Below are 12,630 nucleotides of genomic sequence, written 5' to 3' on the forward strand. Positions count from 1 at the left end.
TGGGCCCCACAAGTGACAGCTTTCTGTGGCTCGTGTAAGTCAATTTCCCATTGATTTGTCTAGCTTTTACTAAAACCACACTTATAAAGGAGACGAGTGGCTTAAAGAAGATTCTGGCAGCTAAAACGAGCCCTACCAGCACGCACAAACGAGTAAATGGCAGAGCTGACACCTTCTCTGCTCCAGAAGTCTCTGATTTAATCCAGGGCTGTGGCTGGAAATGCAGCTAGACCTGAACATGTGGCAGAAAAGGAAGGAGGGAGGGAGGGTGAGAGGGAGGGAAGGGGAGAGGGGAGGGGAGGGGAGGAGGGAGAGGAAGAGGGAGGGAAGGAAGAGGGGAGGAAGAAGGAGGGGAGGAAGAGGGGGGAAAGGAAGAGGGGAGGGGAGGAGGGAGGGAGGGAAGAGAGAAGGAAGGGAGGGACAGAAACACAAAGAAAAACACAGAAGAATTTTCTATATGCCATTTCTCTAAACATACATAATGATTAACAAAACATTAAAAGCTAAGCATCCACATGGAACATACAGACCCCTCACCACTCTTCCCTGTGATGTCTGAATTCCTAAAACAGTCAAGCCAAGTGTTCCACAGAACCGCACTCTACCTAATGAGAACGGTCACAGGACGCGTCGGCTCTCCTACGTCACTGGCGACAGACGAGATGCCACTTCCACGAAGCTGGCTCTCCCTGCCATGTGTGTTCACCTGTGAGTATGCAAGTGTACAGAAGCTGACCATGAACGCTCGTTACAGCATCCGCAAGTGGGTTTGGTCCAAAAGGTGGGCCCATACCCCCGCATGCACCTGTGCCCTCTTCTCAGGGCAGAGAATCAGCTGAGCCTGAGGACCCCCTTGGCCTCGAACAAGACACCAGGCATCTGGTAACCCCCCCCGCCCCGCCCTGGGGAGCCCAGGGATGCTGGGCCACAGACCCGCACAGCAAGTCTGGGCTCCACGGGCCACGCCCCCACTTTACGATGCAAAGGAAATTATTGTCGGTAAATCTCCCCATGCTCATGTACAGCTGATGCCTTTCTTGCCCATTTCACTGAGAAAATAAAAGCAATTAGGAAAGACCAAAAAGAAAAAAAGAAAATGTTTTTCCTTTTTTTAAAAAATATTTTTAATGTGTTTTTTTTTTTTTTTTGACAGAGAGAGAGAAAGAGAGATGGAGAGCACAAGCAGGGCAGAGGCAGAGAGAGAGGGAGACACAGAATCCAAAGCAGGGTCCAGGCTCTGAGCTGTCAGCACAGACCCCCTCAGATCATGACCTGAGCCCAAGTCGGATGTTAACCTCCTGAGACATGCTGGTGCCCATCTTTTTCCATTTCAAGCGACCCAAACCGGTAAGACAACTCTCAAAGGTGGTGGGTCCCTGCGTGTGCAGGAAAACAGTGACCGCAAAGTTCCCAACTATCACAACTACTAGCTCGAAGACACGGCAGCTGGCACGTTTCCCTGGAGCACAGATACGACTTCCTTCCATGACATTCCAAAGCTGTGACAATGATGTCACTCTCTGTGTTTCCACAGGCAAGAAGAACCTTTACCATTGCTGACTGGCTTGTTCTGAGCAGGAAGTGTTATGGCAAAGCCCTAGAATAACCAAGTAAGCCGCTGCAGTCATTCTATTTCAAAGATCAAAACCCCCAGCCTCACACGAGTAGAATGATGTACCCAAGGCCCTAGATATTGGAAGGAAAGGGATTTGGATTAGAACTGGCAGGGGCAGAGCTCACACCCTTTCCACTACAATGCTCTAGTCCCAGACGCTGGACGTATCTTTACAAGGGTCCTGCTCGCGGTTCATTTAGAAAATATTGAGTTATACATACTACATATTTAAAATGCGGTAAATCTTAGGGCGCCTGGGCGGCTCAGTCAGTTAAGCGTCCGACTTCAGCTCAGGTCACGACCTCACAGTCTGTGAGTTCGAGCCCCGCGTCAGGCTCTGTGCTGACAGCTCGGAGCCTGGAGCCTGCTTCGGATTCTGTGTCTCCCTCTCTCTGCCCCTCCCCTGCTCATGCTCTATCTCTCTCTGTCTCAAAAATAAATAAACATTAAAAAAAATTAAAAAAAAAAACCAATATACGGTAAATCTTGTTACATTTTACCATCTTTTGTGACCATTTTATTCCAGACAAAAGTTGCTGCGGCCACTATCTACACTGATTCACACACACGTGGTCGCTGTTTCTGTCACGTTGCTAACCCAGCCCCCCGAGTCCATTCCGAAACACAGCCCAAAGTTCAAGCTTTGATTTCTTTTTTTCTTTCCTAAGTTTGCTTATTTATTTGGTGGGCAGTGGCGGGGGGGGGGGGGGGAGGGGGGGAGGGAGGAGAGCAAAGAAGAGGCAGAGAGAGAGAGAGAGAGAGGGAGAGGAAGAGGATCCCAAGCAGGCTACATGCTCAGCACAGAGCCTGACACTGGGCTGGATCAACCCCAGGACCCTGGGATCATGAGCTGAGCTGAAATCAAGAGTCAGAAGCTCATCCTACTGGGCCCCCCCAGGCACCCCATCTCCGACATTCTAGAAGTCACGATCTTTCCATTCTCGTGGTTCTGTAAGGTCTCTAATATTTCCGACTCTGAGTGCTGACTGCAAACCACAAACTTCATCAGCTCCTAGGACTATTCTTGCCTCACGAAGACAGAGGGCTCTGAGACTCTGCCCAGATTTCCCCTCTGCATCATGGATTTTCATTCTAAATCTGCAGCACTTTCTATAGATAATAAATGAGGGAAAATCACAACTCAGCTGAGGCTCGCCAAGCTCCAGGCCCCAAAGCAAGGCTCGCCTTGGGTTCAGCTACACCCACGGCCATCCTGGAGGAAATGCCTGGGTCTAGCCTCCCGCTGGTACAGAGAAACCACACTGAAAGGTGGACGTCAGCCAGCTCAGTCCCAAGTGACAGGAAGCGTAAGGAAAGTGACAGGAAAGTCCCAAGTGACTGGGGGGCAGCATGGTGCTCGCCAGGAGCCAGCAACGTCCGTGAGCCTGACCTTCTGCACATCTCCTCCTCTGCCCAGGGTGGGGCCATGGGCTCCCAAACAGAAGCAGGTCCATGGAGAAAGTCAGGGGGTCTCCAGATGAGGAGACAAGGCAAGCCACCCCCCGACTACTGACAAGCGTTCAGACATGTAACGACTCCGGAGTAAAGACATCAAAGCTCTCAAATCTAAAAACGCGGATTTTCCCTAAAGAACGATAGTGACCCATGGGGCGTGCTCCGGTCCATATTGGCTTACGTGGTGTGTGGCACTGATGAGACCCTGGAAACAATAAAAACGGCCATGTTCTCCGTCACGCGCCCTCCCCGCTGCCTTACCCCCGCCTCACCACCGACGCAGGGTGGCAAACCAAACGTAGTCAGTTAAAAGCGCACCCGACCAGCTGAACGTACCTCTTCCAGTGTGGCGTCTGAAATCCCGAAGCCCGTCAGATGCAGATGGTCGAGGTTCTGCTCCAGGGTCTGGAACAGCCCTTTGAAGCAGGCTCTGTCTGCATCCTTGGGAATGCCGTAGACCAGCTCAGCCCCGCTGCTGTCTCTGAGGAAGGCTTGAGGGATGTAGGTCTGGATCAGAGACGTGGCACGAGTGACGTGCTTCAGGTCATCGGTCTCCGGAGCAGAAGGCTGGCCATCCCACAGAGGGGGCGAGAAAACGGCAAGCCTCGTTAATCCAAAAATACCGACTTTACGTCATCTGAGGTCACGTCTGAAATTCCAATTCAAAGCAGCGACGTCGAGAAATATCATTTAAGCCACGGGCATTTCTAGGACACGGTGTACTTCTTCTTTTCATTTATTTAAGTTTATTTTATTTTATTTTTGAGAGAGAGAGAGAGAGAGAGAGAGAGAGAGAGAATCCCAAGCAGTCTCCACGCCATCAGTGCATAGCCCGACATGGGGCTCAAACTCACAAACCATAAGATCATGAGCTGAGCAGAAACCAAGAGTTGGATGTGTAACCGACCAAGCCACCCAGGCTCCCCTGTACTTCTTCCTTTTTAAAAATAAATCTCTGGTGGTAATTCCAACAAGGTGAGACCTACACGCCCATCTTGGCAGTGGTCACCAGGCTCCTCGGACAGGTCTGGGGAGGGCTATACGCACATGGGCCCCCTGAGCCTGGGGACAATCCTAGCAAGGGGACTACAAGATACAGGGCTGGGTCTTCTTAAAGGGGAGACAAGGATCCAACCACAGAGGGAAGGAGGCACCTTGGGACAGCAAGATAGTTTACCCAAGTCAGAAAGGAAGCAGGAACCTTGACTCAGGGCCCACAGCCCCTGCATCCCAACCCCACAGCCACCTCTGCCAGGCTCCGGTTGACAGGACCTCTGAAATGTACCTTTTATCCCAGAGGTCCCTCACTACATTATCATAAAGCTTTAGCCTCCGAAAAGAACAGTCACTGTCAGAAAAATACTTCCAGGGGCGCCTGGGTGGCTCAGTCGCTTAAGTGTCCAACTTTGGCTCAGGTCATGATCTCACAGTTCACGGGTTTGAGCCCAGTGTGGGGCTCTGTGCTGACAGTTCAGAGCCTGGAGCCTGCTTCAGATTCTGTGTCTCCCCGTCTCTCTGACCCTCCCCTGCCACTCTCTGTCTCTCTCTCACTCTCAACTCTCAAAAATAAATAAACATTTAAAAAAATAAGAAGGAAAATACTTGTAGAGCATCTGGGCTACGATACTGCCTGGCCAGACCCAGCGGATGCTGTTACCAATCAGGTGCTTTTGAGCCTCATCTGATGCCTCTGTCAGTGCAAATGCACTGGGGTCACAGGGGCTAATTGCTCCGCTCAGCCCTGGGGGATTTCTTCCGGCATCCGGGCCGCTGTGCACAGAGACTTCCACTCAATTACTGACTCCCTCTCCAGTCCACCCATAACACGGTAAGTCCCTGTCCGGGGCCACCAGGAAACGCAGTCTGCAGCTCAGTGCCCCCCTTCCCCGACCACCAGGAGCCCACAGCAGACCCCCACCCTGCCGGCTCCTGAGCATGCTGTGCACACACCACAGTGACCATGTTTTCGTTCTCAGGTACACCCTTTCCTCCACATGTACCGAGACCCCAAGGCCCTCAGGCCTCCCTGCATAGGACAGCAGCATTACAGGCAACACTGGACTCAGAATCAATATTCATTCAGTTGATTTGAGTCCAAAGTGTAAAACTCTGTCACAGGACAGCCGAATTTGTCTCCTCTGCCCCACACAGGAAGGGCATTTCTCCCGCATACCTAGGTCACTGTGCGTCGTACCTGCTTGCTGAGCGTCAGGCTGAGTCCCTGGCCATAGGCCTGGGTCAGGCAGAAGGGGGGACCACAGCAGCGGAGCCGGCCATGCTGCAGGAGGGCCACACGGTCACCGAGCGCCTCAGCCTCATCCAGGTGGTGGGTCGTGAAGATGATGGTCCGACCTGCGTCCCAAGGCAGGGGCGTCAGAACGGGCACCAGGAAGGCCCCCAGGGGATCCCGGACACGATTGAAAGCCCATCACTAATTTTTTTGATGTTTGTTTTTATTTAATGTTTATTTTTGAGACAGAGAGAGACAGAGCTTGAGCAGGGGAGGGGCAGAGAGAGAGAGAGAGAGAGAGAGAGACAGAATCTGAAGCAGGCTCCAGGCTCCGAGCTCTCAGCACAGAGCCGGATGTGGGGGTTCAAACCCACGAACCGTGAGACCATGACCTGAGCTGAAGTTGAACGCTCAAGCAACTGAGCCACCCAGGAACCCTGATTTGATTTTTTTGTGTGTGTTTTTTTTTTTATTTTATTTTTTTTTTAATTTTTTTTTCAACATTTATTTATTTTTGGGACAGAGAGAGACAGAGCATGAACGGGGGAGGGGCAGAGAGAGAGGGAGACACAGAATCGGAAACAGGCTCCAGGCTCTGAGCCATCAGCCCAGAGCCTGACGCGGGGCTCAAACTCACGGACCGCGAGATCGTGACCTGGCTGAAGTCGGACGCTTAACCGACTGCGCCACCCAGGCGCCCCTGATGTTTTTTAATAAAGCAGAAAGATAAAAAGACTAGTCTCCCCAATTCATTAAATAAATAAATAAATAAATAAATAAATAAATAAATAAAGGCATCCAAAAGGAAACCATGAAATGTAGACCCCAGCGCAACAGGTGGGTGCCGTGACCGCCCTCACCACAGCTGTGTCCCAAAGATCAAGGCCAACCTCCCATCCAGAGGTCCTTCGAGGTTACTAAAAGTTGCTCAGTCCCTGATCTGGGATTCGGGGCCGGTTAGACCCTGGGATTAGTGCAACCTACACTTGGGGTGATGCATTCTCACACCAGACAATGGTCTAAAAATAAACGTCAAACAGAACTTACATTCCAAAAAAAATAATAGTATATTAAGTCCAGAGATATTGATTATTGACCCAGGATGGTCTCTCAGGGGATAAGAAGACACACCCCCCAAACTGCAAAGCATTACTTTATAAGATGCTGCTTTCCTGTCTCTCCTGGATTCAGTGGTATGTTCCATGCCCCCCCTTCCAAAAGTGGTATCCCCCACCTCCACCTCCTCTTGTCTATTTTAAATTTGTCTTTTTTTTAACATTTATTCATTTTTGAGAAACAGAGTCACAGATCGTGAGCAGGAGAGGGGCAGAGAGAGAGAGAGACACAGAATCCGAACCAGGCTCCAGGCTCCGAGCTGTCAGCACAGAACCCGACGCGGGGCTCGAACTCACGGACCGTGAGATCATGACCTGAGCCGAGGTCTGGTGCTCAACCAACTGAGCCACCCAGGTGCCCCCAGGTGCTTTTATTCTTAAAAAAAAAAAAAAATTGTTTAAATGTTTTATTCAGTTTGAGAGAGAGAGAGAGTATGAGCAGGGGAGGGGCAGAGAGAGAGGGAGACACAGCATCCAAAGCAGGCTCCAGGGCCCGAGCTGTCAGCACAGCTCGATCCCACAGACTGTGAGATCATGACCTGAACCAAAGTCTGATGCTTAATCTACTGAGCCATCCAGGCGCCCCTCCTCTTGTCTATTTTAATGATAGTAACGACAAGCTCACTGACCGAGCACCCAAGGACCAGATATGGAGCCACACGCTTTCGTCCACAGTACACTTACTTCTCCCAAAACCCTACACGCGGAAACACTCACACACACAGGAATGTGATCGTTTCTCCAGGGTCATGTGCAGCGAGAGTGTGAGTCGGAGAATTAGGTAGTTCCGTGCTAATTTGTCCGGGCATCCTGTCCTTCCTCATTCTTCCAAGGGAGCCCAGGAAAGCAGGGAACACGCAGATAAAGCCCCAGGCCAACCGAGCCCTGCAGGCGCTGGTGTGCAGGCGGAAAAGCCTCTTTCTACTCAGCAGGGAACAACTGTTTTTGTTCAGTCCTTACATCTGCTTCACAAAGCTACAGCACGGTCACCTGGGAGTGTGGGGTTCTTTCCAGAATCAGCGATCCATTCTGATTCCTGAGCACATGTTTTCCTAGAGGGACCACCTAACTCAGCTGCTTACCTCTCACTACCCTGAGTCAGAGCAGCCCGCCTTTGAGACGAAACAGCCAGCCCTCTGGGTCTCCTTTTTGGAGACAGAAATCACTGCTTGCCGACCAAGGACAGTGAGAAAACAAGTAAGTTATAACAACGGGATGAGACATTCTATCGCATCGGCTTTCTGTCCAGAGATACCGTTGTGTTCATGACTCTACCCTGGAAGATTCCATCTCTAGTTTTTAAAGTGCGGGAGAACAGCAGCCTTGCTAGCTGATGCATACTGCAACTCACGCTTTCGGGGACGATGGAAGCTGTGTGCTGGTCGGCTGCTCGCCCATCTTCTTCATCAGCCCCAACTCAGGAGTGGCAGGGAAATGACTTAGTGCAGTTTAAATTAGCCTTATCTCAGGGAGCCTGGGGGCTCAGGCGTTTGAGCGTCCGACTTCGGTTCTGGTCAATATCTCACAGTTCGTGAGTTCGAGCCCCGTGTTGGGCTCTGTGCTGACAGCTCAGAGCCTGGAGCCTGTTTCGGGTTCTGTGTCTCCCTCTCTCTCTTGCCCCTCCCCCATTCACGCTCTGTCTCTCTCTCAATAAATGAATATTAATAAATTAATTAATTAGCTTTATCTCGGTTTCCTCCTTCCCTTAAGTGGGGCTCAGGGTCTCTGGCATAGAGGTTCAGGGGCTCCCATTTTATGGGCAAGGGTCGGGAATCTCTTGTGCTGTGGTCTCCGGATGACCCTGGGAGCTTAGGCGAGGCCCAGAAAGGGTCAGGTCTGAGCACAGAGCATTCCCCACTCTGGGCCTCTGCCCTGCTGACGCAGTCAGAATCTCTGACAGACGTGTCTCCCCCTCAGTGCCAAAGCCTGGCACCCGTGAATGTGTGGGATGTGGACCATGGGTGCCTCCCTGGCCCCCACACTCCGCTGGGCCTCCAAAACAGCAGTGAGGCTGCAGGAGGTCAGATGAGCCCAAGCCACTGACACAGCCTCACCCCCCTCTAGGGTCACCCCTGATGGTACAGCCCCACCCCCCTCCCGGGTCACCCCCTGGTGGTGGTACAGCCCCACCCCATCCCAGGCCCACACCCAGAAGGGAACAGAAAGCCACCATCTGCTCATTCCGTTTCCCTGCTTCTTCTCTGTCTTCTGCATCCACACCCCCCTCTACGTTTCTGGAACCAAAAGGAACAGGATTGTTATTTCACGTTTCCTTAGTGCCATCTTCCTCCCTGAGCCCAGCCTTAGGATGAAGTATCTTTCCTTCCTGAGGAGACACGTGATGGCCTGGGTCCTCTGGGCACGGCCCTCTGAGTGCTAAGAATACAGGGCTTCTTTCTGGTTCCTTCTCTGTGTCTTTCCTTTTTTTTTTTAATTGATTTATTTATTTTGAGAGAGAACACAAGCGAGTGGGGGAGGGGCAGAGAGAGAGAGAGAGAGACGCAGAATCCCAAGCAGGCTCCAGGCCCCGAGCCATCAGCACAGAGTCTGACACGGGGCTCGAACCCACGAACCGTGAGATCATGACCCGAGCCGAAGTTGGACGCTTCAGCGCCTGAGCCCCCCCAGGTGCCCCCGCTCTGTGTATTTCTTAAGCAGCAAATCCTAATCTCCCCCAGGGAGGAGAAGGCTCAGGTCAAGTCAGGTCTTGTACTCAAAAGGGAAGAGAGAAAAGCAAAGCAGAGTTTCTCCAGACTCCATAGTCACAAGCTAAGTCACCCTGTTCCCCCTGCTTCCTTCCCGACTGGTGTGTTTCTGTGTGAAATACCGGGACAATGCTCCGAGGCTGTCAGGATCACAGAAGGAGTCCCAGGTGGGGAGTGAGTATCTGCCCATCCCACGCCCTAAACTGGAAACCCAGGACAAAACAGGTGATACAGGGACCCCTCAGCCCAGAGTCCCCAGCCACCCGGGCTCCCCGAGCCCCCTCTATAGCTGTGAGCAAACCCCATGCCCATCTCTGCATACCCCGGTTTCCTCACCCGAGGAAAGGAGGGCTCATCCTACGTCACAGCAAGGACACCTGCTCTAATCACCTAGGATTCCACGATGGCACACAATTCAGAGGAGCTCAATTTTCTTTTTATAGAGAGAGAGAGACAGAGCAGGTCGGGGAGGAGAGGGACAGAGACAGAATCCCAGGCAGGCTCTACGCCCAGTGCAGAGCCCGACGCAGGGTTCCATCCCACAACCTGGGATCATGACTTGAGCCAAAATCAAGAGTTGGTCGTTCAACCGACTGAGCCCCCCGGGCGCCCCGAGAGGAGTACAGTCTTCATTGAAATCACATACAGCCTGCATTGATAACCCCATCGCGAAGTCAGTTGGGAAGATGGGACTCAAAGGAAGTGATCCCAGGCACTACAGAGATGCCGTATCACAGACAGATCTCTGTCGGCTCTCGTGACAGCTGCTTCTTCTGGCAAAGGTCATGTGTCCCCCCGGGGGGATGACCCGGCCCCTCACAGAAAAAGGCCTTCCTTGCTCTGCCCACGCCACAGTGTCCCTGGAAGACAGTGCCATGGCCCCATTCCTACCTTCTCGGTACTTGAGAAGAATGTCCCAGATGCTGCGGCGGGAGCAGGGGTCCACCCCGCTGGTCGGCTCGTCCAGAACCACGGTCCCCGATGCACCGATGAAGGCGATGCCGATGGCCAGCTTCCTCTTCATGCCTCCGGAGAGCACACGGGTCTGTTTGTGCCGATGCAGCGTTAACTCCACGTCCCGCAGGGTTCTGAAACAAGAGCGGAGCCCTCACTCTTCCCCCTCGACACCTCGCAGCTCCAAGGCGGACGGCACCCCACAAATGAGGACGAGCAAGGACGCGGAGGAGGCCTGGAAGCGTCGTGCGCTCCGGGACGCGGAGGCACCAGCCTTCCTGAGGCTCCGGGGAAATCACGCCCGACGGGCCCCGTGCGAGGCCTGCCCAGCAGGGGTCCACCAAGTACCGTCTTCAGGAGAGACTCGTCTCCTCTCCGGACAAGGTATCTCTCTTCATGTCACCGTGCCCTCTGCCGAGGGGCCAGCATTTCCACCAGAGTGTGCACTGCTGGGGTCAGAAGGAGCAAAGCGGAGGTCCCGCTCCACCATGCACCACAGGGTGGTCCGGGGAAGGCCTCTGAGTCGGGGCCCCCCGGCCCCACGTCAGTATCCACCTGCCTTCCTGACTCAGGAGTCGGGAAGTTCCCGTGAAATGCCACAAGCTAAGTATGAACTGTCAGAATCCATTCGTGTGAGGGTCAGCCGTCGATGCCCTCCCGCGGGGCTCCGGATCCCAGACGCCCGGGGCCCGGAAGGCCTCCCCCTGCAAAGTTTCACCTCCTTCTGCAGTCTCCTCTTTCCCCCTCCGCCATGGCACCCTATTAACTCGGCAGACACTCACCCCCTCCTCACCTTCTTCCATCGTGTTCTTTCTTCCCCAAGCCTGGCCCCAGCCCAAGGATTCCCTGCCCGCTAAGCTGCGAGCATCCTTCCCACTCCCAGCTCGCCAGCATGCAGTCAGACAGGAGGCTGGACGCCAGAGGAATCATAAGGGTTCCGCACAGTTGAGCAAGAACCATCCAGTTCTAGAAAGTTCCAGAAGCCTAAGCAAAGACACTTGGGTGAAACCCCAAGGATCTGCTTGTCGGATGCTTAAGTAAATGTGTCCTGTCTGTGTCATTATTTACAACCTTTCCATCCTGGCCCGGAAAGAGCTCACGTAGCTCCCCAGGGTGGAATACAGAGCATTTTCCGCAGATAACAATCTTGACCGTCTGTCACCAATTAGACATGGCCCACTGACATGGCCCCACCTGGGTGATTCCAATACAGCTGTTAAACCCAACTCAGGCATGTTGACCAGAGATCAATCAGCTCAGAAAACAAATAGAAAGATGCCAGGTGTCCCCAAGCAGGTCTCCTCAAGAACGTTGTGACATTAAACCTCAAACCCCTCCATCACTTTGACCTGAACCTGATTCCACCCACTCACAGCCAGCTGCACCCGGGACCTTGTCGTTCCAGAAACCACAGTCCTCCAGAGGTCGATGGCCCGCATCCCCCTCTGTCCACCACATCCCTTTTCCCAGCTAGTCCCGGCCTCTGGCAGTCACTCAACCCCACAAGGTTCAGCTGCCCACTGTCCCCCACTCACGCAGGGCCCTCCCTCCCTCCAAGAGTGATGTCCCCTTGTAACGATTGGGTGGCTCCGTCAGTTGAGGGTTCGACTCTTGATCTCAGCTCAGGTCATAATTCCAGGTTCGTGGGTTCCAGCCCAGGCTTTGCATTAACAGTATGGAGTCTGCTTGGGATTCTTCCTCTCTCTCTCAATCTCTCTCTCTCTCTCTCTCTCTCTCTCTCTCTCTCTCTCTGCCGCTCTCCCCTCCACCACCTGCCCTCAAATAAATAAACTCCTGTCGAGGTCACCAACGACCTCCACACCCGAAATCCACAGGTCGCCCCTCAGCCTTCGTTGGACCTGACCCTCAATAGCATCTGATGCACTTGACCAAGCCCCTCCTTAGCAAACTTGTCTTCCCCTTCCCGACCGGTCTCTCCGTCCCGCCCCCTGGGTGGTCCTGCTCACCTGTCCATTGTCTCCATACTGTGTCCACTGCCACCTGCCCAGCGCCCAGTCCTTTGTCCTCCCTTATCTACCTGCACACAAGACCTTGACAACTTCACCACCCTCAAACACCTGGGGCCCCACGGTGTGTGCCAAAACTCCAAGAGCCCCATAGCGACATCTCCCTGACTGAAGTCCTGATCAAGTTCCTCTTCTGACTTCTTGATGTCCAATCAAGGGCAAATCAAGGGCAAAACAGTAGAGACCCGACATCCTGACAGATACGCACTCGGAAGATTCTCCCAGGGATCCCGCCTCCCTTGATTCCTATCTTAACAATCCTCTTCGTCAAGGGAATCAGGTGGTGCCGCCGGACCCAGTTCGGGGCGTGCTGGCTCTAAACCCCGTGTCTTCAGTTTCCACTCCCTCTAATCGGGAGCTGCTGTCCTAAAACGTGATCTCACACAGATTGCTTTTGTACAAATCAGCCTGGTTGCTAGGTAACACGCAGCAAACAGATAACTGTTAAGGTCGCCTACGTCCAAAAAAAAAAAGACAAAGTCCAAGTAGCACTTGATTTAAACCCGATCATAATCGCAGAGTTTGCCGT

The 12,630-nt window shown here is 53.0% G+C and overlaps 1 protein-coding gene across 1 annotated transcript in view; it reads right to left on the bottom strand.

The window, feature by feature from the left end:
- The window catches only part of ABCA13 (ATP binding cassette subfamily A member 13), a 395,455-nt gene that overhangs the window by 189,281 nt on the left and 193,544 nt on the right, over positions 1-12,630 (bottom strand). The window contains exons 39-41 of the mRNA XM_086697122.1: positions 10,012-10,208; positions 5,265-5,422; positions 3,407-3,637 (exon numbers count right to left, since the gene is read on the bottom strand). Of these exons, the coding sequence (XP_086553248.1) occupies positions 3,407-3,637; positions 5,265-5,422; positions 10,012-10,208 (586 nt within the window). The remainder of the gene's footprint in view (positions 1-3,406; positions 3,638-5,264; positions 5,423-10,011; positions 10,209-12,630) is intronic.

Source organism: Puma concolor, chromosome A2 (assembly GCF_028749965.1).
Source record: "Puma concolor isolate L17-30 chromosome A2, mPumCon1.1.hap2, whole genome shotgun sequence".
Lineage (NCBI taxonomy): Eukaryota > Metazoa > Chordata > Mammalia > Carnivora > Felidae > Puma > Puma concolor.